Source organism: Arvicola amphibius, chromosome 4, assembly GCF_903992535.2.
Source record: "Arvicola amphibius chromosome 4, mArvAmp1.2, whole genome shotgun sequence".
NCBI classification, from domain to species: Eukaryota; Metazoa; Chordata; class Mammalia; order Rodentia; family Cricetidae; genus Arvicola; species Arvicola amphibius.
In genome coordinates, this window is record NC_052050.1 from 93160303 (window position 1) to 93182727 (window position 22425).

A 22425-nucleotide genomic window follows, 5' to 3' on the forward strand; every position below is an offset into this window, starting at 1 on the left:
TGGTTGGTACATGGCTCCTGGACTGGTCAGGGGGTTCATTCAGTGGAGGTGACCCTGTTTATAGACCACTCCTTTCCTTAGCCCAACCTGATCCAGCTTGGCAACAGGCTGTTTTCATTTGGGTTGTTGTTGGATTTTTCTGTATAGATTTTTCTTTCTGGTGTGTAAACTGCGGGTTGCTTTCAGAGTGGCTGTGCCCCACATGGCTTGGTTCCTCCTCCCCAGAAGGGCTCAACTCTGTGGAATTGAGGAAACAAGAAGACAATAAAGCCATTCCTCTGACGCTCACATTTGTTTCTGGGTGCCATGGCCACATCTTTCTTTGAGTGTGTGGAGGTTGGGTTCAAGAACATGATAGGGGGCTGGAGAAATGGCTCAGCGGTTAAGAGCACTGACTGCTCTTCCAGAGGACCCGGGTTCAATTCCCAGCACCCACATGGCAGCTCACAACTGTCTGAAAATCCAGTTACAGGGGATCTGACACCTTCACACCAATGCACATAAACTAAAGATAAATAAATCATTAAAAAAATTTAAAAAAAACAAGAACACGATAGGACTCTGAGCCCTGAAGACAACCAGTCTGGCTAGTAGCTTGACTTCGGCCCTTGTGGTGTGGCGTAGACAGAAGCACAGACTTGATGTAGAGAAGAAAAACAGCAGCACCTCCATGCCACCGCTGGCTGATTTACAGCCTGTCCAGACACTGATACAATTGGAAAACTCCCACAGCTCAAGAAAGGCTGTCTGCCAGCTCCACTTTAGGACTTAGAACAGTCACCAAGCAGGGGCGAGATCCTGGAGCAACGGATGGAGAACGGAACTAACTATAGATAGGTTACTAGGGTCTGCTGGTGATAGCCAGAAATACATGTCATATGATCAGAAACGAGCCCCCAATCAACCTGCAGGTAATTTTATTTTCCAACAAATGGCACATTTTCTAGACACCCCAGACCTCACCTTAAGACCAAACCTCAATGAGGCACCTGCATGTGTGGGGACACCTTCCCACAGCCCTGTCTGGGTCAGAGCTTCCTACCCGCTTGGGGTCTTTTCACCAGGACCTGGATGTCAGGCCATTCATCCTGTCTCAGGGCTGGCCCAAGCTGCCCAAGCAGGGACAGAGTCTTGTCCTCCTGTCCACAAGCTGTTCCTCGGGCTGGTGTTCCACCTCCTAGGTGGCTGTGGACATCTGCTCACTGCCCTGTCTTGCATGACTCATATAACTTCAGGGTGGATCCATCACCCAACGTCAGAATCTGAAGAAAAATTTAAAAAAAAAACAAAAAAAAAAACAAAAAAAAAAAACCTGGTAAGCTGGGACAGGAAGGTTAGGTGGTCCAGGCTGCCATGGGCATGTGGGTACTCTCACCATCCCTCCTGGCTACGGTTCCCGCCATTTCTTCCCATTCAGCGTCTGTAGCTTCTCCAGACTCTGTGTTACAGAGCATAATGCCTGCCCTAAGGATAGAGCCAATTAGTGTTCTGTGTGTCAAGTCTCAGCAACAGGGAAGAAGGGGAACTCAGGACACTAGGAATAGGTGGCCCTGGGGTCTGAGCTGATTGGGTATGGCCAGCTCTCAGCCTCAGTCCTTGGAAGAGGATCTGGGGAAGGGTGAGGTTAAAGCCTTGGCTGCCCTCCTAGACTTACCCATCTCATGGACACAGTCTTCCAGGCCCCTGACAACTCAGGGAGGGCTCAGGCCTGCAGGGGAATAGGCCAGCCTTTGGAATCTGTGGGTGCAAAAAGGGCAGGTTGGCACGTTATGTCCACACTCATTGCTGATGTATGAGTGACTGCCCCAGGCAGGGATGCACCCAGCTACAAGTTACACCTGCCATTTACGGTTCAGGCCTAAGTAGAGCTCAACCCTAGTGACCCCAGCCACCCACTCCACTAGTGGGCTCAGGGACAATGTAGTCAGCCATGAAACAAAGGCCCCTTACACTTGCCATCTAACCCCTAAGTGTAATGTGCATCTCTTGTCACAAGTGGGCTATTCTGGGGTATAGGGTTGCCATTGTAACAGTCAGGCAGAACCCAATGGTTGGAACTTAGCTTAAGGGCTCCCTGCCCACCACCCTTGTCCTAGTCCAAAGCCAGGCTATTGTTTCTTACCTGCCGAGAGAAAAGGTGGACTTAGGGAATCTTCAGTAGGGGACTGGTCCTGCCTCACTCGAGCTGACAGCTCAGCCTGACAGGCCCTGCCAGACATATGACCAGTGTTAGTGTTGTAAGAGGGCTCTGCTGTCAACCCCAACCCAGATGGCAACAAAAACCACCTCAGCCCTGAAGCCAGCCCTGGAAGCCCCATGCTGGTGTTTGTCATGCTGCTCCCCAGCCTGCTTTTAGTCAAGCCTGGATCTGCACTGTGGCGTGACAGAGCCGCAGAGAAAGTAAGGGTGCAGGGCGCCATGGTTTCCCCCCATTTCCCACCTATTTAGAGGATCAGGAAGGGATGATGACTGACAAGTGTGGGGAGTACTGCTTGAGTGTGTGAACCCACTTACCGAAGCTGGTCCAGGACAAGGGCAGCGTCCTTAGCTCGGGTCTGGGCCTCCTGCGCTGGGGCATGGATGTCCTTTCGGGCACTATCCTGCTCCAGGAGGCAGCTCTCCACTACAGCTACGCAATTCTTCTGCTCTTGGACACCTGGCCAACGAAGGGGCCTCTGCCTCCTCACAGCACTGCAGGCAAACACCAGGCCTAAGCCAGGAGGCCAAGACCCACACTTGCTGACTCCTCAAAAGGGCAGAGTCCTGTTAGACTGTCTGTCTGCTTCTCTGTAGTCCACTCTAGGAATTGCTCTCCCTTGGCTCCATCCTACAGATGGAGGTTCTGTGTGGGCTACTTGCTCTTTCCTCCTAACATTCACTGGCTTTTGACCCCTTCAAGTTCCTGTCTCCATCCCCTGCCAGCACCATATTATATTCCCCGCTACAAAGGTGTAACTCTAGATGTGCTCTGACACCTGTGTCCATACCCCGCCTCAAAACTCTCCACTTACCGTTGTGCACTGGATAGCAGCTCCTGCATTTCATTTCAGCCTCTAGTCGGTCAGCATAGGCCAGCTCCAGGGCACAACTAGGGGGGCGGGGCACTACTGTGCCAGCGGGCAATGGCAGAGGTCATCTTCCTTTTAGGCCCAAACAACCTGAAAGAGTGAATCAGAGTGTGCACATCAGCGTCTATCATGTGCATGGGCCTTGGTAACATCCTGCCACCAAGGCCGTTGCTATGGAACGCCTAAACTCTGAAGGAGGAAGGTTTCAGATGATCTTGGGGCTGAGGAAGAAACAAGAATGTCCAAACAGCCTCTACCATCACTGGGTCCCAAGTTTGAAACAACTATGTCTGTGCTCTCAAGGGAGATCTCCAGGAATCTCTCCCCTCTAGACAGTACACAGGCAGAATCTGCAGGAGCTAACCTGGGTCACTGCAGGCTGTGACTATGAGTACAGCCAGCTTAGGCTAAGCTCAGCTCTGTATAGCAGCAGCCACCCAGACCCAGCATGCAGGAAGCAGGGTAGGCAAGGCAGACCCTGGTTCTCCCAGTATCAAGCATGGAATACAAAAAAGTGAAAAAAAGCAATTACAGAGGCCACTGCTATCACCCATGCTCACGTCACTCTGCTAAAAAGATAGGGATAGGGGGAATAAGTAGTGGGTCCTAAGGGGCAGCACCTTCTCCATCCTCCTATAAGAGCCAACAAGACTAGCACATTGAAAAGTACCTGCATGCGCAGAACACTGGTGTACATGAAAGGTGGGCACAAGAATTCAGGATCAGCCTTGACTACATAAAAGCAGCCTGTGTCATAGTAACTACAGAAGTCACCCATGAAGAGTTACACCCAAGACACAAACTACAATTTTGTGTATGGAATGTTTTGGGAGAAAAGGCATATTACATGGTTGTGCTTCATATTAAAAGACTATATCCAAGCTTTTAGGAAATAAGAAACCTGTGCTATAAAAATACTAACTCCAGAACTATGACAGTTATGAAAAAAATTAAAAATCACAAGTAAGTGAACTGACAAAAACAAAGGCAAAAGGTCCAGCATACAGCAGCAAGGCCACCTGGGGAACTGTGTGGGCACAAAGGCCAGCCTGGAAGAACCCTGTCTACACAGGCTGGAAGGAGCTAAGATGACTGGGGTGGGGAGCAGCACTAGGGGACTCACGTAATGCCGATTTCCTTCAGGGTCGCTTTCAGTGAGGGTCAGAAGATACGAAGGTCCACATCCTGTTCCTCAAACACGTGCAGGTACTTCAGAACACCCAGATCTGCTCCAGCAGTGTGGCAAGGTCCTGAAGGGAAGAGACAACTGGGAGGCTTGGGGCCAGAAATGGAGAGCTGATCTTCTCCCATCTGACCCCAAGGCCTGACTAGAGCCCCTAAAACTGCCCTTTTTGGGCATAGTCCTCTAGCAGAGGAGAATGAGTGCTGATATAGCTAAAGGCCTAAGAATTCAGGAGGGAGCTCAGAGACTCCCTAATATCTGCCTCCTGGTCTTAAGGCCTGTGTCCAGAGACATTTGATCCCCTCAGAAAGGCTCTATTCAGCCCCTTATCCTGCTGAACTTGGGGCCAGTTTGATTCCATGTTTGTGTGGCCATGGTTGTGCTTATCCTGACTCCACCGGGCCACAGCACTCCTCCTTTCAAAACACCATGTGTGTGTGTGTGGGGGGGGGGGTGCACAAACTTTTCATTGTTCAGACTAAATGGTTACTGACAGCACAGGCTGCCTGTTGACCCTGCCATGTCAGCTACTGCTGAGTTCAACTGCTTAGCCTCTTGACTAGCTTTCAACACCAGAATATCCAGTTTCCACTTCTGCCCATGATTACTTGCTAAGGATGAAGAAAAAAAAAATGTCCCAAGGTTGCTCCTCTACCACTTTTCTCAGAGAAACAGCTTTGAGATCCCGGCACAGCTGGTAACATGCCTGTACAACTGAGAGGTGCACCTGTGTTCCAGGCCTAAGACCCTGGAAAGGGCTGCAGGTAAAAGCCAGCCCCGTTTACAAGCCCTAGCCTTACGAGAGCAGCAGAGCTGGGACTTTAGGGACACACATGCTGCATATCACACCCTGAGCTGAGCAATGCTTCCACCGTGTGTTTCCACAGCTGCGTGGGGATGAGCTGCATTTGTGCTAATGTACAAACACATGACCCATACTACTCGTCCCCAGACTCATGAGCATCCTATTTACTATCCGGTCCCCTAGTCTTGGGGAGTCCAAGAGAGTAGGATAGCAAGGGAAATAGGCAGTCTCGCTCTCCTGGAAAGAAAAAGACCCAAGCCCACTGCTGGCCTGCTGCTCATCAGGAATCCTCTGAGCCTTGTGGGGGAGAACCCAGTACCCTCCTCTCCTTTCAAAAGTGCCTGGCCTGTCATGAAAACACAATAAATGACCCCAACCCCCACCCTACAGCAGTCCATGATGTGCCTCCTCCCTAAGCATGACAGCCCTCGGGTTTCTCAAATGGTCTCAACCTGAGGTCCTGAGTAGGGGGACTTTTCAGCTTGGGGTTCAGATGCCTGGAGTGCATACAGTCCCTGTGCTGGAAGGCCACTGACTGTCACTGTTGCTGGTAACGATTCTTATTCTTCAAATAACTCTTGGTTTGTTTGCGGACTGAGCTTTTGCGGGTATGATCAGAATCCTGCGAGCGAAAGGGGGTGTTTGGAAGCAGCCCTTGGCGGCCTGCTTATAAACTTCTGGCCTCCTCACTAAGGGCAGGGGTAAGATGTGAAATCTATCATGACTTACCTGCAGCATGGACCCCACACTTAAGGTTAGCAGTCCTCCAGGCATGGTGTGGACACACATTAAATATTCACCTATCTCCTACAACACCAAGGGAGGAAGGAGGGGAGGGAACTTTACCTCATTGCTTTCTATGGAAGCTTCACTGCTGAGCCCCTGGGCTCTTGTTAGGCCATCGCTGCTGCTGCTCCTCCACACAGGCCCAAGACTGGTACAGAAAGTGGGTTCCTCTGGTAACAGAAACACCTGTCTCACCAGTGAGGCTCCTGTGTCCTATTAGCTTATTCTCAACTGGCGCTTGCACAACTCAGCACTGCTTGTCTGGCCTGGCTGCCTATCACAACCCCACACTAAAGGGCAGCAGAGCTTGTAGTTTTTAACTGTGTGCTCATAAATCTCACGCACCTACAACAGAGCTTGGCATGAAGTAGGAACTTGGTAAAGCACTGCCAGGTCATAGCACATGCCTCCTGCTGGGAAGATTTTCAGGAAGCCTTTGGACTGACCCTGTGAGTACAGAATGCTTCTTTGGCCTGTGGGAACCCTGGATTGGGATGCTTGCCCTCACCTGCCCATGGCCAACTCTGGCTTACCTCACAAGAACTGGGGCCTTCTCTATCTCCTCTATGGGAACCCAACAGGTTGGGGCTGCGTACCCCGGCTGCTGCTGCTGCTGCTCTCCACATCCCGCTCATTAATGGGGGAGGTGACATCTCGGTAGCAGAGGCCCTCAACTTCCAAGGTGTTCTCATCACTGCTGGTGAAGGTCACATAGCCCCGTGGAGGAACTTGCTCTGTGTATGGAATGGACATGTGACCCCTCAGACAAGAGTGAAGGCATCACCCCTATAGGGCTCTTAGGATGAGGGAGCCCCACAGCTGCCACCTCATTTCCTTGCACAGTAACTTGGTCATGCTTCAAGAGAGGTTAGTTTGTACATCACAGGAAATGAGCTTGTGTAGTCCAGGCTAGCACCCAGGGCAAGGTCAGTCCCCATTAGCACCTGCTAATGTTTTTCTAAGGGCGGAAGCAGACAGCTCTGCAATATTTCTTTACACTGTACGATGATTTGTTTAATAAAAAGCTAAACAGCCAAGTCGGGAGGTGGTGGCGCATGCCTTTAATCCCAGCACTCAGGAGGCAGAGGCAGGCAGATCTCTGTGAGTTCAAGGCCAGCCTGGTCTACAAGAGCTAGTTCCAGGAAAGGCACCAAAGCTACAGAGAAATCTTGCTTCAAAAGAAAAAAAAAAGAAAAATACTTAAACAGCCAATAGCTAGGTAAGATTTTTTTTAAAGGATTTACTTATTTATTACATATACAGTGTTCTGCTTGCATATATACTTGCAGGCCAGAAGAGGGCACCAGATCTCATTACAGATGGTTGTGAGCCACCATGTGGTTGCTGGGAATTGAACTCAGGGCCTCTGGAAGAGCATTCAGTGCTCTTAACCCCTGAGCCATCTCTCCAGCCTGCTAGGTAATATTTTTGGGACAGAGAGAAGGCTGGGGGAAAAAGGGGTTGAGTCTTGAGGAGCCAGCCAGACACGAGGAAGCAGGAAAGCAACATGGCCAGAATAAAGGTAATAAAGCCATGAGCCAGAAAATAAGTTAATAGAAAGTGGGTTAATTTAAGTTATAAGAGCTACTACTAGTTAGAAACAAGATTAAGCAATCGGCCAAGCCTTCATAATTAATAAGAAGTCTCTGTGTGGTTATTTGGGAGCTGGCAGGTAGGACAAAAAAAATCCTCCTACAGACAGTAGAATGCTCAATTTATAGATTTCTCAACTAAAAGGTTATCTGGGTACATTTAGTAAAAACTCCCAAATTTACATGTATATACCCATCTACCAGATGTCTATGTAACTATGGAATTATTTCTTCCTTTTTTCCTTTTTGGATGTTGCGGGGAATGGAATCTGAAGCCTTATGTGCTGAACAAGTACAGTTTCAGAGCTCCAACCCAGACCAAAGAAAGACCTGCCTGAACAAGGAGGAGGAACTCTGACCTAGGAAGGGACAGTGCAATAGAGAGTCATATAGTTCCTGAGTATAGCTGCCATAGGAAGCAAAAAGATGGGTGTGGCTCCATGGTGAAGTACTTCCCGAGCATTCACGGGGCCCTGGGCTTTCTTTCCAGCATTGCAAACAACAAACTCCAAATCCACCAAGCATAGCCGGGCAGTGGTGGCACATGCCTTTAATCCCAGCACTCAGGAGGCAGAACAGGAGGATGGCAGGTCTAAGACCAGCCCAGGCTCAGAGGTGAAATCCAGAAGGGAAGGGAAGGGATGTAGAAGCAAAGAAGGGACCCATATTTGCAATCCAGCTACTCAGGATCAGAATCAGAATGTAGGCAGAGCCAGGGCAGTGGGACTAAAATCCTCATACGTCACAATTGCTATGCCATCTATGTAAATGGGACAGCCAACAAAAAGGAAGATCCCCAGAATAAAACCAAATGTCAGGATTAGCAGTGACTCACTCAGTTCTGAGCCTCGCTCTTATAGTACTTATTACTGTGGCCTGAGGCCAGGGGCCATGTTCTAGAACAGTCCTGTTCCCTTCCAAGACAGTCTTGGGAAATGATACCAAAGAGCTTTGGGAACTGTGGCTCTTACCATAGCTGGTCTGGGTCTTGCCTCCAAGTCCAATAGCTGTGATCCTGGCCAGAGCGCGTGGCCCCTCGTGGATGCTGAGGCCCTTCTTTCGACAGGGCCTCTGGCGCTGAGGAATAGGCCAGGACTCATCTGAAGAGCTCAGATCTTCATATTTTTCTGTTATGTCAGACATGAAAATTAAGATAGTTGGTTCAATGATAAGCTCATTTGCTAACACTAAAGTGTTGTGTGCTTTTGAGACAGTGACTCACTACGTAGGCTCAGGCTGGCCTTGAACTTGCTGTAATCCACACACAAATAAAACTGAAGATAAAATCTTAGAGAATATTAAACAGAGTATGGTGGTATTACACATAACCTCAGTATTAGGGACATAGAGCAGGAGGACTGCAGCAGGTTCAAGGCCAGTCTGAGCCTACATAGACAGGGTTTCTCTGTGTGGCCCTGGCTGTCTTGGAACTCCTTCTGTAGACCAGGCTGGTCTCAAACTCACAGAGATCCACCTGCCTCCAGCTCCCGAGTGCTGAGATGAAAGGTGTGTAATACCACACCTGGCTCTATTGCTCTTGCAGAGGACCCAAATTCAGCTTCTAGCTAGTCCCCACATTAGCATCTCACAAACACCTGAAATCTTAGCTCCAAGGGATTTAATGCCCTCTTTTGGCCTCCTTGTGCACCTGTCTCAAAAAACAAACAAACAACAACAAAAAAAAAAAAAAAAAAAAAACAAACCAAAAAAACTCTTTAAGTGTTGTTAAGTCATCTCTCCAGCCAAACCAACTTAAAGGTATTTGGGCTGGGCGTAGTGGTGCACACACACACTTAATCCAGGCACCTGGGAGAAAGACCCTGTCTTAAGAAAAAAAAAGAAATGTTCACCAGGACTGTATTTGGATATTGGAGACATCACAACTAGCAAGCCACTGTTCTACAATGGGGAGCCGAAACCATTAATTCTTCCTCTTTATCTAGCTTCAAGAAATGCTTCTTGTAAGCCCATCCTGTTTATAATCAGAAGTCTTCTTTTAAGTTCAAGGGATAAATTGGTGGCATCATAAAAATAATATTATTAACCACAACTTGTTAAATAAACAATTTCCTATTTCCAATCTGAATGACTTCTAAGGAAGTAAATGACATCTGTTTGCTGTTTGCAAAGCCACCCAGATTGACCAGCTCAGAATGCCACATCCTTCACAAGGTAAGAGCTCTCAAAATGGGCCATCCAGTGATGTGTGTGTGCGTGCAAGTACCTGTGTGTTTAATTTTGTGGGCATGTGTGTGCAGGCATGAGGATACCCACAGGCCAGTAGGAGGCACTGGGTCCCCTGGAGCTCCAGGTTCCTGAACCAGATGTGCACTCTAGGAACCAAGTTCTAGTCCTCTATAGTTGAGCCATCTCTCCAGCCCCTAGGGGTCAATTTCTTTTTTCTTTTTCTTTTTTTTTTTTTGGTTTTTTGAGACAGGGTTTCTCTGTGGCTTTAGAGCCTGTCCTGGAACTAGCTTCTTGTAGACGCAGGCTGGTCTCGACTCACAGAGATCTGCCTGCCTCTGCCTCCCGAGTGCTGGGATTAAAAGGCGTGCGCCACCACCCCCGCCCGGCCTAGGGGGTCAATTCTCATAGGCTTCCGGAAACTACAGCAAATGTAAGGAAAAGAATACAATCAGCAGATGAGAGAACACATATGGAATATTAAAAATCACTGACTAGTAGGTAACAAAGAAGGCATTAGTGGGTTCCATAAAGTGGAAAGAGTACTTACTCTCTAGGCAAATAAATTAGGAAAAAACTGAATAGGATAAAATGAGACATTAAACAATTTAAAAAGGACTTTCAATCTAAAAATATAAAAACTACCAAAAATACAGCAAAACCTCTATTAAACAACTTTTAAGTAAAAGGGAAAATACAAATCAAAATTACAAAATTCCTGGAGAATTAACAACTACGTTCCAAACTCCTGCCATGTGACTAATAGAAAATGAAATCTACTGCCAGATTTTCACAGGCAAAGGCAAACAGTAGAAATGAGCTGGCTAGGGAGATGGCTCAGTGTGTAAGGTGCTTGCTATTCAAGAATGAAGACCTGGGTTAAAATCTTGTCTCAAAGAATATCAGAATCTTATTATTATTATTTTTTTTTTGTGGCGTACTCGATGCTGTATCAAGAGGAAGCTGAATACCTCCTTCCCAGCCACTAGCAATCAGAAACTCACTGAAGTGGACATGAAAGTGAGCTTCATACTTTAGGAGATGTGCATGACTACATCAGTAGTTGCTGATGCTGTGGGGGAGGAGTGGAAGAGTTATACAGTCCAATCAGTGGTGGGAGTGACATACAAGGTTTTCCCTGAAGCAAGGTGCTTTGACTCACAGCATAGTACACCTGCTGCTCAATGAGGGGTTTTCCTGTTGTAGACCCAGGAGAACTGGAGAAAGGAAGCTAAAGTCTATTAGGGGATGTACTGTGCATGCCAATATGAGCATTCAACTTGGTTATTATTAAAAAAAAAAAAAAAAACAGAAAAGAAAAAGAAAGATAAGGATATTACTGGCCTGACAGAGCTAGCAGAATCAGAAAACTTTTCAGGCCCTCTAAAGATGATGATGTCTGCCAGTATTTTGTCAGAAAGCCATTAAAAAAAAAAAAGGAGGAGGAGGAACAAGAAGAGGAGGAAGAAGAAGAAGAGGAAGAAGAAGAGGAGGAGGAGGAGGAGGCAAATCAGGTACCTGGGCTCCGGTAAAGGCTCTTAGGCAGTGCAGGCGAGTGAGTATCCATCAAGGCCACTATCTTCATGTGACCATACTGCTTGGCCAGCATGCGGGCTGTGGCTCCACTGTGGTCTCTTATGTCTACTTTGACTCCCTAAGAAGGTTCAGGAAAGAAGAGTCAGAAACTCCTCACCAAATCCCCCAGCTCAGCGGACTGCAGGCCCAAAGGAATGAGAAGACAAAGTAGGTTTATGATCTTCTCCCTCCTGAGTACTGCCTGCCAGGTACCAATGGTTCTGGCAAGGAGAAAAAGAAGCTGGGACCTGTAGGCAGAGGCCCACTCTCACCCTCCACACCCTATGTCTATCTCTGATAGAGAACCTGTCATTCAACACATCCTCCCAAACTCACTCAACTTGACGTCTCTTATCCTCTGATTTTGTGAGACTGGCTGTAGACAAGGATGGCCTTGACTTTTTCATCTTGCCCCCACCTCCCAAATTTTGGGAGTGCAAAAATTCCAGGTGTACAGCACCACATTTGCTTTGTTCAAACAGGGTCTCACTGTATATCTAGGCTGGCCTTGAACTCACAATCCTCTTGCCTCAATCTTCCAAGTGCTAGGACAGCCTAGCTGAGATTACAGCCTAGGTTAACTGAAGACCCACACTGAATATGGGTAGCAATATTGTATCAGCCGGAGGTACACATAAAATGGAAAAAGAAAGCTAAAACTTACATTCATCTCTCTCTAGTTTTTTTGTTTTTTGTTTTTTTTTTTTTGAGACAGGGTTTCTCTGTGTAGCCCTGGCTGTCCTGGAACTCACTCTGTAAACCAGGTCTTGAACTCACAAGATTCGTCTGTCTCTGATCCCGAGTGTTAGCATTAAAGGCCTGTGCCACAACTGTCCAGAATACTACTAGAAGTCTTATGCTGTGGAATAACTCTCTTGTACACTGTAAAGATTTGTCACTCAAATTGGTTTAATAAAATGCTGACTGGCCAGTAGCCAGGCAGGAAATATAGGCAGTGTGACCAAACTAAGGATGATGGGAAGGAAAAGGGTGGAGTCAGAGGGTCAGCAGCCAGATACAGAGAGTGTGGCCCAGGAGGCAAAACATGCTAGAGGATAGGTAAAGCCATGAGCTACGTGGCAATATATAGATTAATAGAAGTGGGTTAATTTAAATGTAAGAGTTAGCTAGTAATATGCCTGAGCTATCAGCCAAGCATTTGTAATTAATATAAGCCTCTGTGCGGTAATTTGGAAAAGTGGCTGCCAGGTATTTGAGAAAAGGCAGTTGGGACAGGAACTCCATTTATAGCATTACTCTGAAACTAAAGCCAAAGTAAATTTTCTTCCTTAACAGCCTTAGCCATACAGTCTAATACCATGGTGGTAAGCTAGCTTACCAAAGCTCTGGAGGACTAATCAGAAGGAATTTAGAACATAAAAGGTGACTCTTAAGATTCTTCCAGTAATTTAACCAGAGAGATAATTAAGGACCTATACCATAACTCCACACAATACTCTGTGATCCAGAGGAACTTGAAGTAGAGGTCAACAAACTAGGTGGAAGTAGGGAGGAGTGGGGACAGTGCAGGGACAGGACACCCAAAAATCCATGCAGGGACGAAGCGCACATCATGGGATAGTGGCTAATGTCTATAATCCTAGCACTTGGGCAGTGGAGGCAAGAATATCAGGAGGTCAAGGACAGCTTTTCAACTAGATAGCTCTGAGGCCTGCTTGAGATACATCAGATGCTAACTTCACAGACCAAACAACAAAAGTAAAAAAAACATGCATGCTGTTTCCCCTTCGGGGCTCTTAGGAAGACTCCTGCTGTGAACAGGAGTCTTGTGGGTACAAGTTCTGTGTGGACACAGGTTCTCAGTTCTCGTGGGTACACACCTGGGAAAACTGTGATGATTCTATGTATGTTCTATGATAATTCTAAATGTATTTATTGGAGAAATAGATTACCAGAACAATTACCAGATTGTTTCCTAAGATGCTGTGCCACTTTGAAGTCCTTTGAGGTTTACATTGGACACTGTCACTAACACTTGATTCCTCCCTTCCTATCCCAGTCATTTGGCTTAGCTGGCAGAGGCCTATAATCCAGCTACTCAAAACATTGAAGCAGGAGAATCAGAAATTCAAAGTCCTCTTGGACTAAAGGGTGAGATCAAACCAGTATGAACAACTTGGTAAGATCCTGTCTCAAAAGAAAACATTTTTAAAAGGGCCGAGGCTCTAACTCGGTGATGAAGAGCTTGCATAGCAGGTGCAAGGTCAGGTTTTACTCTCCTGCACCAGGATCAAAATGTGTCTTCAGCCAGGCGGCAGTCAAAACAACAATAACAACAAAGTATGTTCAAATCATTATAAATACCACTGTAAAGTCTCAATGAACATGCACTACCTACAAGTCAGCAAGATAGCCCAGTGGGTAAAGGCTCCTGCAGCAAAGCCCAAGACCTGAGTTCTGCTGTGGGAGCTTCTTCAGCCAATAGTCTTTAAGATACCAGCCCATGGGGCTGGAGAGATGGCTCAGAGATTAAGAGCATTGCCTGCTCTTCCAAAGGTCATGAGTTCAATTCCCAGCAACCACATGGTGGCTCACAACCATCTGTAATGGGGTCTGGTGCCCTCTTCTGGCCTACAGGCATACACACAGACAGAATACTGTATACGTAATAAATAAATAAAATAATAAAAAAAGATTTAGTTAAAAAAAAAGATACCAGCCCACTTGGGCGTGATCTCTAATACTTTAAATGCAGCTATAAAGCATGCGCTGGCTTTCTTGCTTCTGACTGTTAGATTCGGTTCCTGTTCCCCATTCGTGCAGAGGACTTTGATCTAGGACAGTGATCTGTAAGCCTCCCCTAGACAAGTAACATTTTATTATACGTAATTCTGAACTAGTGTGGGATTATTTTGTAACTTCCATCATCAGAGTTCAGTTCCCAGAATCTATTTTACAGAAGGAGGAGAAAACAAGACTCCCACAAATGTTCTATTCCATAGGTATATATGTGTGTACACACGTTTTGACTATATAGGTTTCCATGTAAAAGAAATCCCAGTTAGAGTCTATGGTTTCATCAGTGATTCCCATTTGCTTTGACTAAATTACAAGGTAATAAATAGTTACTTACATGATTCAGAAAATACTGCACAATTATCTCATGGCCAGAGGCAGCTGCTTCCATCAAAGGAGTGAATCCATATACAGGCTTCCCTGCAAGGTGAGATTAGACAAATGGTTAACAGAGAGGAGTGAGGGTAATGAACGAACTCTCCTGCCAAAGACAAAATCAAGCCAAGACCCCTACATGCAGAGCAGGGGTACAGGCTCAGGCCTAGGCTCTCCGTAGCAATTAGAACTGCTGGGGTGTTAGGATTAAGGAGGCAGTTTAGTTGGTAAAGTACTTGCCACATAAGCATCTGGACCTGAGCTTGATTCCCCAGCACCAGGTAAAATGGTCGGTGTGGTTGTGTGTGCTTGTAATTAAAGAGCTGGGAGGAAAAACGAGCAGATCCCAGGCCAGGCAACTTGTCCAAATTGTGAACCCTAAGTCCTAGTAAGAGACCCTGTCTCAATTTAAAAAGGTGGATGATTCCCAAGAAATACCATTTCTAGCTTCTGCGCACACATACACACACACACACACACACACACACACACACACACACACCTACCCACCCACACTTGCCTCAATTGCACACAAAGAAACTAATGAGGTGAGATGGATGGAAACCCTCTGGTTCATTAACAGTCCCAAAGACCAAGCTCTCCTACCTTCCTTCTCTCAAGCCCATTCCTACCTCATTCTAAATCCCCACTTTAAACACACTCAAAAAGCAGCTGCTTCCAGACCTGGTGGAATGCACCCTTAATCCCAGCAAATAGAAAGTAAAGGCAGGTGGATCTCTGTGAGGCCAGCCTGGTCTGCATAGTGAGTTCCAGGACATCCAAGGCTACCTGAAGAGACTGTCTCTTACAAAACTAAGTAAGCAAACAAACACACACTGAAGCAGCTACTGCTCACTTCTCACAGGTGCTAATGTCTCCCCCGCCTACCCAAGCCTCATCTTTTGAGTTCAACAGCCCATGAGTTATTTTCTGCTAACATACACTAACATCCTCATTCCCTGCTAGACTAGAAGCCAGGAGTCATACTAAACCCAGCTCTCAACTATAGGATGACACATACTCTTCACATTTGAACGTTGCTCAAGTCAAAATATATCTTAAAATCATTTTAAGATGTTGAATTTTAATTAGTAGCTCTTTTTTTCTTCCTTAGAGTCAGCAACTCAGAATTAATTATATCTTCCAATGGGCACCAAGAGCCAGAGTTGCCATGCCAACATCAGGTGGGGGCTCAGTTGGTACTTGCTGTGAAGGGATTCTTACATAATATGTGTCAAACCACAGTAACTCCATCTTATAAAAATAGTAATGGAGACTGGTAAGATGACTCAGTGGGTACAAGCACTTGCTATGCAAGCCTGACAACTGTTAAAAGTGAGAAAAAGTCCGCAAGTGTCTGCAATCCCAGCACACCAACAAGAAATGTGTATGTAAGAAGGAGGAGGCAGAAGTTCACAGGCCAGCTAGCCTGGGATACTCAACTTGTCTCTAGTAAGGTGGAAAGGCAAGACCCAAAACCTGAAAGTTGTCTGAGCTCCAGACATGTGCCATGGCACACATGCATCTGCACCCTGAACTATGAACAGGTACACACTCTCACATATGATAAAAAAAAAAAAATAGAAAGGCAAGTAGATGGGTTGGTTGGTCATGATGGCACTGGGTTATGATTCAGTGAAAGGATGCTTGCTTAGCAAACATATGGTTCAGGGTTTTGTTTCCATTAAGACAGACAGACAGACAGACACACACACTATTTTCAAAGCCTTATCTTCATGATTTTAATCAAAACAACAAGAAAAAGGAATTAGCATCTAATGTATAGCACCCAAATACCATTTTTCAATGCTCTGACCTGGACCTTGCTAACCTCAGTTTTTAGATAAAACAAGGTTCGAGGCCCAGGGGTATAATAATGATTGACAGATACGCACAAAGTCCCACCGTCTAGCCATTCCACTCCTTCATCTTACCTCTCATACTGGGGCAGGATAATCCTGCCTCCTTGCTTAGAGTTGGATGAAACCCAGCCCACTCCTGTGACCACTTAGCTGCAACAATCACCTCACGTTGGCATTGGCTCCACTGTCCAAGAGGAACTTGACCATCTGCTGGTGGCCGGCACTGGTGCAGTGAAAGAGTGCAGTCCAGCCCTGGATGTCTTTCATTTCAAGCTCTGCACCTTGCTTCAAGAGAATAGTATGTTGTTATGCCCCAGGTCCCCAGGAAAGGTGGGCATGTGCATGGGTGGGTGTGTGGAAGCACCCACCAGGCCTTCAGCTGAAAGAATCCTAAGTGATTACGTGTGTACATACGCACACTGTGTGTACATACGCACACTGTGGTGTGTAGCACCTCATGTCCTGTCAGGGCAGCCAGGGAGCCCCCAGGTTTCTGGGCCTGTGCCCACTCGTAGCTCACCTGGAGCAGAAAGTAGGCGATGCTCTCGTTGCCACAGCTGGAGGCCAGCATCAATGGAGTCTGCCCTTCTGGGGTCGGCACATTCACACTCACCCCTGCCTCGAGCAGCAGGTGGACAATGGTATCGTGTCCAATGTAGGAGGCATACATCAGCGGGGTCCAACCACCACCATTCTTCTTATTCAAATCTAACTCTCTCCTAAACAAACGCAAGATATGCTAGATATTCCCAGCATCCCACATGTGGGCTTCATCAGAGCCAGGTGCCAGGCCTGGTGGGACAAGCTGACTTTCCAGAAGGCAGTAATCACTTGTCCCAGTAGGGAGAAGGCAAGCGGGTGTTTCCATCCTCTGCCTTAAACTCTTGTAAGGGTTAATCTTGACTTTGACAGGAACCGAAATCGACTAAGAGATAAACCTCTGAGCAGGTCTGAGGAATTTTCTAGATTGACGTGGGAAAAGCCACCCTAACTATAAACAGCATCATTCCACGGGCCAGTAAAAACTAAATAAAAAAGAGGAAGAGCGGAACACTAGCCTTCACCTCTCCTTGCTTCCTGATGCACTGTGACCAACTATGACCCACTGTGTCCCACTCACCATGCCTCCCTGCCATAGGACTGAACCCTCAAACCAGTTAAGACAACTCTACCTGCCTTAAGCTGCTTCTGTCAGTATTGCCATAGCAACAAGAAAGGTGACTATGTGGTGTGCTGATACACACTTTTACTCGCAGCCCTTGGGGACAGAGGCAGGTGGATTTCTTTGAGTTCAAGGCCAGCCTGGTCTACAAAGTGAGTCCCAGGACAGACAGGGCTATATTAGTAAGACTCCCACCTAAAAAAACAAAACAAACAAACAAACAAAAAGTGACTAATATAACCGTCTCTATTTTAATACGTGCATCTTTCTTACCATTCTCCTGGCAAGGCCAACAACTCACCATTTTTGTGCCTATAGCAATACCCACCATGCTCAAGCTAGGAGTTAGGCAAGGTCTGGTCATTCCTTACAGTTACCACATCTGGGAATACCTAGCTGTTGGCACACAGTAGGTTAGGGCTATGTGTGAAGGACCCACCACAGACAAGACTAGCTGCCTAGTTTATCAGTGTAAGTGAGGCTGAGACACCCTAACCACCAGCCTCCAAAACAGTAACTAGTACGTCACCAGAGCTGTACAGAGGGCTCGGGGAAGAGAAAGGAACACCACTGCCACTGACTTCTTTGTCACCTCACCCCTACAGAAAAAAAAAAAATCTATCACCAGAGCATCCCACTTCCTCACTGGTTTCCATTATGCTTCTGGAAATGCACTTTCACTCAGGAAAGCAGAGTGGAGGCTCCAGACTTTAAGACGTGGGGACGGGAGTTCTGTTCTAGAATAACACCCACCCCAGGCCTTCCCCCTCACAGTTCTTGCCTCCAGTGGTGGCTGGCAACAACTGACAATCTGCTCTATGATCAGTACCTTGTGGGGTTCACACTAAGCTAAGTCAGGCAACCACTTCCCACACGCTAGCAGCTCCTGCTGACTCTGGTATATGCCATCTGTCCGTTCTGGAATTGACTGAAGCCCTGCCGGGAGAGCTACATGCAGACACTTCTGGAATCACTGCAATGACTTGACATCCAGCACTACCTCCCTTCATGAGTGGCAATTTCACAAAGGGAGCAGTGGTGAGTGCCTCAGCAAAGCTAACACTTAACCTTCAGCCCGTTCACTGAGACCTCCAGTTTCCCTCAGTCCCAGCCTGGACTTCATGAGCAAAGCCTGCTTCTCAACTGGACTCGAATTCCAGAGAGAGAGAGAGCACAGAGCTCCTCCTAGTCTCTTTTTTGGGCTGCTCTGGGACCATGCTGTTGAACAGGACACTCAACATGTAAGAATCTGAGACTCCAAAGAATGACAATAGGATTCTTGGTGATCCTATGAGGACATGTGCTGACTACACACCTAGCTGCCCATCCCTGAGGCCAGTAGGTTAAGCAGTCCTAAATTGAGAGCTCTTATATTCTACTGGCAAGGACAACAGGTGGCTCTGATTTGCAACCAGAGACCTATGGCTTTGAAGCTTTTTTCTGGCTCATCAGGAATTGAGAAGGCACAGAGAGTTCTGGGAGACAGCATCTCATCAAGGTACCAAATGAGCACTGAAGGTCTTCTACACACCCTTCAGACCACATGGACTAACAGGTAGGCGCTGGAACTAAATCCGCATATGCATGTTGGTAGGTGGGCAGTGAGGACAGGAGGCCAGCCTCTCTCCTCTGTGCCAGAGGGGACAAGCACTGGAGGAACCACAACAAACCTGTAGTCAAAGAGCCAAAATGCTGGCTTTCCATCCCTATTTCTGTTTTCTCTGGGTCTTTCTCTGGTTAAAGTAAACTATAAATTAATGTTTATAATGTAGGCCACATGTTAAGTTTTAAGCAAGTTTTTCTTCTTAGAATCAAAGTCCTTTTTTCTAAGAGTCTACCACAAGCCATCAACATCTGCGACAAACAGAAGGGCCTAATCCATGTGGAATAAAGGGCTTGAGCTCTGCGAGTCTCCAGTCTGTGGGAACTGAAGCCACTGAGATGCTAATTAAAACGTGAGGCAAAGGGATGCTCCCCAAGACCTCTTACCGTTGCACACACTCCTTCACCACCTCATACTGGCCAATGGAGGCAGCTGTGTGAAGATCCAAGGGCACGTCCAGCTCCTCTCGGCTGACCTGGGCACCGAGCCCATACCACATGGACAAGCTGTGGTTCAGGAGCTCCGGCTCGCTGGCTTCATCACTGAGCTCAGACATGGCTGCGGAGGGAGGCCCAGGGGTTAGTTTTTACTCCCTGGATGTTACAAAGATGAAATACTCCTACTAATGACAGGCTATCATCTCATTCCTAAGAAACTAGAGCCACCAAGGCTGACTTAGCTTTCTTCAAACAGCAGTATCATCACAGGGCCACACTGGCGAGCTTGCCACCAGACAGACGATGGGAGCATCTGCGTCACACAACAGGTTCCACAATCAGACTTTCCAGGAACCTGATAACCTCTTCACTGCTGGTAAAACAGTGCAGGTTGAGTTATTTAGCACTATTTGCTAATTTGGGTGTGCAGCAAAATTTAGCTCCTGGGGATACAACACTCATCTGCACATGCCTATACACAAACACAAACAACCCACACATGTGCACACATAATTTAAAAAATATGTAAAATTTCAAAGTTTAAAAAAAATCTAACAGCCGGGCGGTGGTGGCACACGCCTTTAATCCCAGCACTCGGGAGGCAGAGGCAGGCAGATCTCTGTGAGTTCGAGACCAGCCTGGTCTACAAGAGCTAGTTCCAGGACAGGCTCCAAAGCTACAGAGAAACCCTGTCTCGAAAAACCAAAAAAAAAAAAAAAAAAAAAAAAAAATCTAACGACTAAAGATGCAGTGGCTGAGCACTTACATTATCTACAAGCCACAGAAGGCCACGCATGGAAATGCCCAACTTAATTACGGCATTTGGGAGGTGGAGACAGGATTATGAATTTAAGACCAACCTGGAATACATAGTAAGAACTTATCTCCAAAAAAAAAAAAAAAAAAAAAGAAAGAAAGAAAGAAAGAAGAGAAAGAGAGGAGGAAAAATAGGATAAGGAAGGAGATGAGGAAGCAAGCTCCTAGCACAGACTATAGAAGGTGATCCCTGATGTTCAGCAAATGTTGCATGAGCAGGAATCTATCTCTGCAACCCTTTTAAGTAGGAGAGATAGACCACCACAAGGATAAGTGTACAATGAGTGGTGTGTGTCCTTTATTCTGGGGAAGCCTACTCAAACCAAAGCCAAGCCATTAACTTCCTAGTAGATTCCTAAGTCTAGTAGCAAAAGGAAGCTAGTACAGAAAAGGGAGAGAATTCTGGGAAATAGCTCAGTTACTAGAGCACTTGCCTCCTGCATAAGGCTCGAGTCCTGAATCTAATCCCCAGCATGGCAACAAAAGGGGCTGGGGATAAAGGGAGAAGATATAATGGCAGTTTACAGTGAGTGGGGCCTCAGTTTTGTATTTTACCTGTGTAAATGGCCACTATTTTGTTTTGAGACAAGGTCCCACTGTGTAACCCAGGCTGGCTTGGAACTCAATTTGTAGACTAAGCTGGACTTGATCTCACAAAGATAAACTTGTCTTTCCTAAGGTTAAAAATGTGTGCCATCATACCCAGCTAAATGGACACTAGTACTAAGGATCCTTGGGGGCCACCTCAGTGATCCCAAACTACTTCAAGTGGCAGAATCCCTCGAGGACCATATGTCACGGTGTCCTGGCAAGGTGGTTCCTCTCAGAGGCTGGCACTGGCCCTGACCTGACCCAAGAGTTGAGAGCAGCACAACAGTGACCCTTGAGGATACAGAACAGCAATACCCTTACTCAAGAGTTCTGGCAAACCCAAAAGGAAGTCTGAAGGAACTGTGGCCCAAAAAGTACTAATTCCCTGCTCCTAAACACTCTAGGATTCTTCAGTGTTGGTGATTGTCAAAACACACAAAAGTTGGGCCTGGTAACACACTTCCAGATGGAGGCAGAAGGGTCAATATCCCAAGCTGGCTTGGCAACTTAATGAGATTAAAATATTTAAAACAAGTTGAAAGACGGTAGAGGATCAATCTCAGTGATAAGAATCACATATAGCTTGCAAGGCCCTAAGTTTTTTGTGTGTTTTTGTTTTTAAGGACAACACATATAGACCACCATTCTGGGGAACAGTCTTCAGGGTTCTTGATGAGTGATGTGTGTGTATGTGTGTGTCCTGGTGAGGTAAAAAACAGGCCTGCTTTCGTGAACCGCTTAGCTTCTCAAGCTGCACAGCCTGGGCTCAAGTTGTACCTCAGGCTCACAGGTCAGACTCCTGAGCCTGAACCAAGAGACACATGCTCCTCTAATGGGGAGACATTAGCAGAATCCTGGAAGGGCTCACACCTGTAACCCCAGCTCTTGGGACGCTGAGATAGGACAACCTTGGGAGTTCAAGGCCAACCTGGGATGCATAAGATGCTTACTCAAAAAAGGTACAACCTGTCAGGCGTAGTGACACACGCCCAGCACTTGGGGACAGATCTCTGTTAGTTCCAGGACAGCCTGGTCTACACGGAACCCCACCCGCCCAATCACAAAAAAAAAAAAAAAAAAAAAAAAAACAAGTCCCCCAAAATCGATTCGAGCAAAAAAAATGTTTCTGTCTTCTGCACCTCACTACCAGAACGTCAGTAACAGCAATGATACATGGTACTCGTTTTAAAAATTATCTTCTTCTTCAAAAAAAATCCCATCCTGGTGGCAACTGTCACTCCACTCCTTTAAGAGATCCGTCAAGGCCTCGGGGGCCTCCCTGCAGCCCAGAAGCGCGTCCCGGCGACCGTGTGCGACACAGGCTCCCGCGTGGCTGGACCCTGGCAGGGACCTCGCGTGATCCCTCAGTGCAGCACCAGGAGCCGGGCCCGCGACTCCAAGCCCGGCGAGCGCCAGAGCTGGAAGCCGGAGCGGACTCAGGGCTCCTCAGACACGGCCTCTCAGAGAGCCTCGCCGGCGCCGGCCTACCTGCAAGGCCTCAGGTTCCCGCGCCACCCTCCAGATCCAGCCGCACCTTCCCTCACCGGCCAGCAGCCCTGCGCCCGACCCACCCCGGAAGTGATTGGAGTCGCGCGCGGAGCACTCCGGGAAGATGGCGGGTGTGCTGTT

General features: G+C 47.1%; 1 protein-coding gene across 1 annotated transcript; it reads right to left on the reverse strand.

Annotated features, from left to right (window-relative positions):
• Positions 1-900: 900 nt before the first annotated feature.
• Positions 901-22367, reverse strand: Anks3 (ankyrin repeat and sterile alpha motif domain containing 3). Its single transcript, XM_038327692.1, is given in 24 exon segments — positions 901-1262; positions 1376-1464; positions 1655-1681; positions 1684-1737; positions 2123-2208; positions 2515-2669; positions 2671-2691; positions 3022-3099; positions 3101-3158; positions 4192-4289; positions 4292-4318; positions 5509-5550; positions 5552-5605; positions 5607-5678; positions 5903-6012; positions 6439-6576; positions 8406-8561; positions 11137-11272; positions 14288-14360; positions 14362-14370; positions 16351-16472; positions 16708-16906; positions 19339-19510; positions 22285-22367. Coding segments are annotated over 22 exon segments (1962 nt in total). The 5' UTR covers positions 19509-19510; positions 22285-22367; the 3' UTR covers positions 901-1262; positions 1376-1387.
• Positions 22368-22425: the final 58 nt, after the last annotated feature.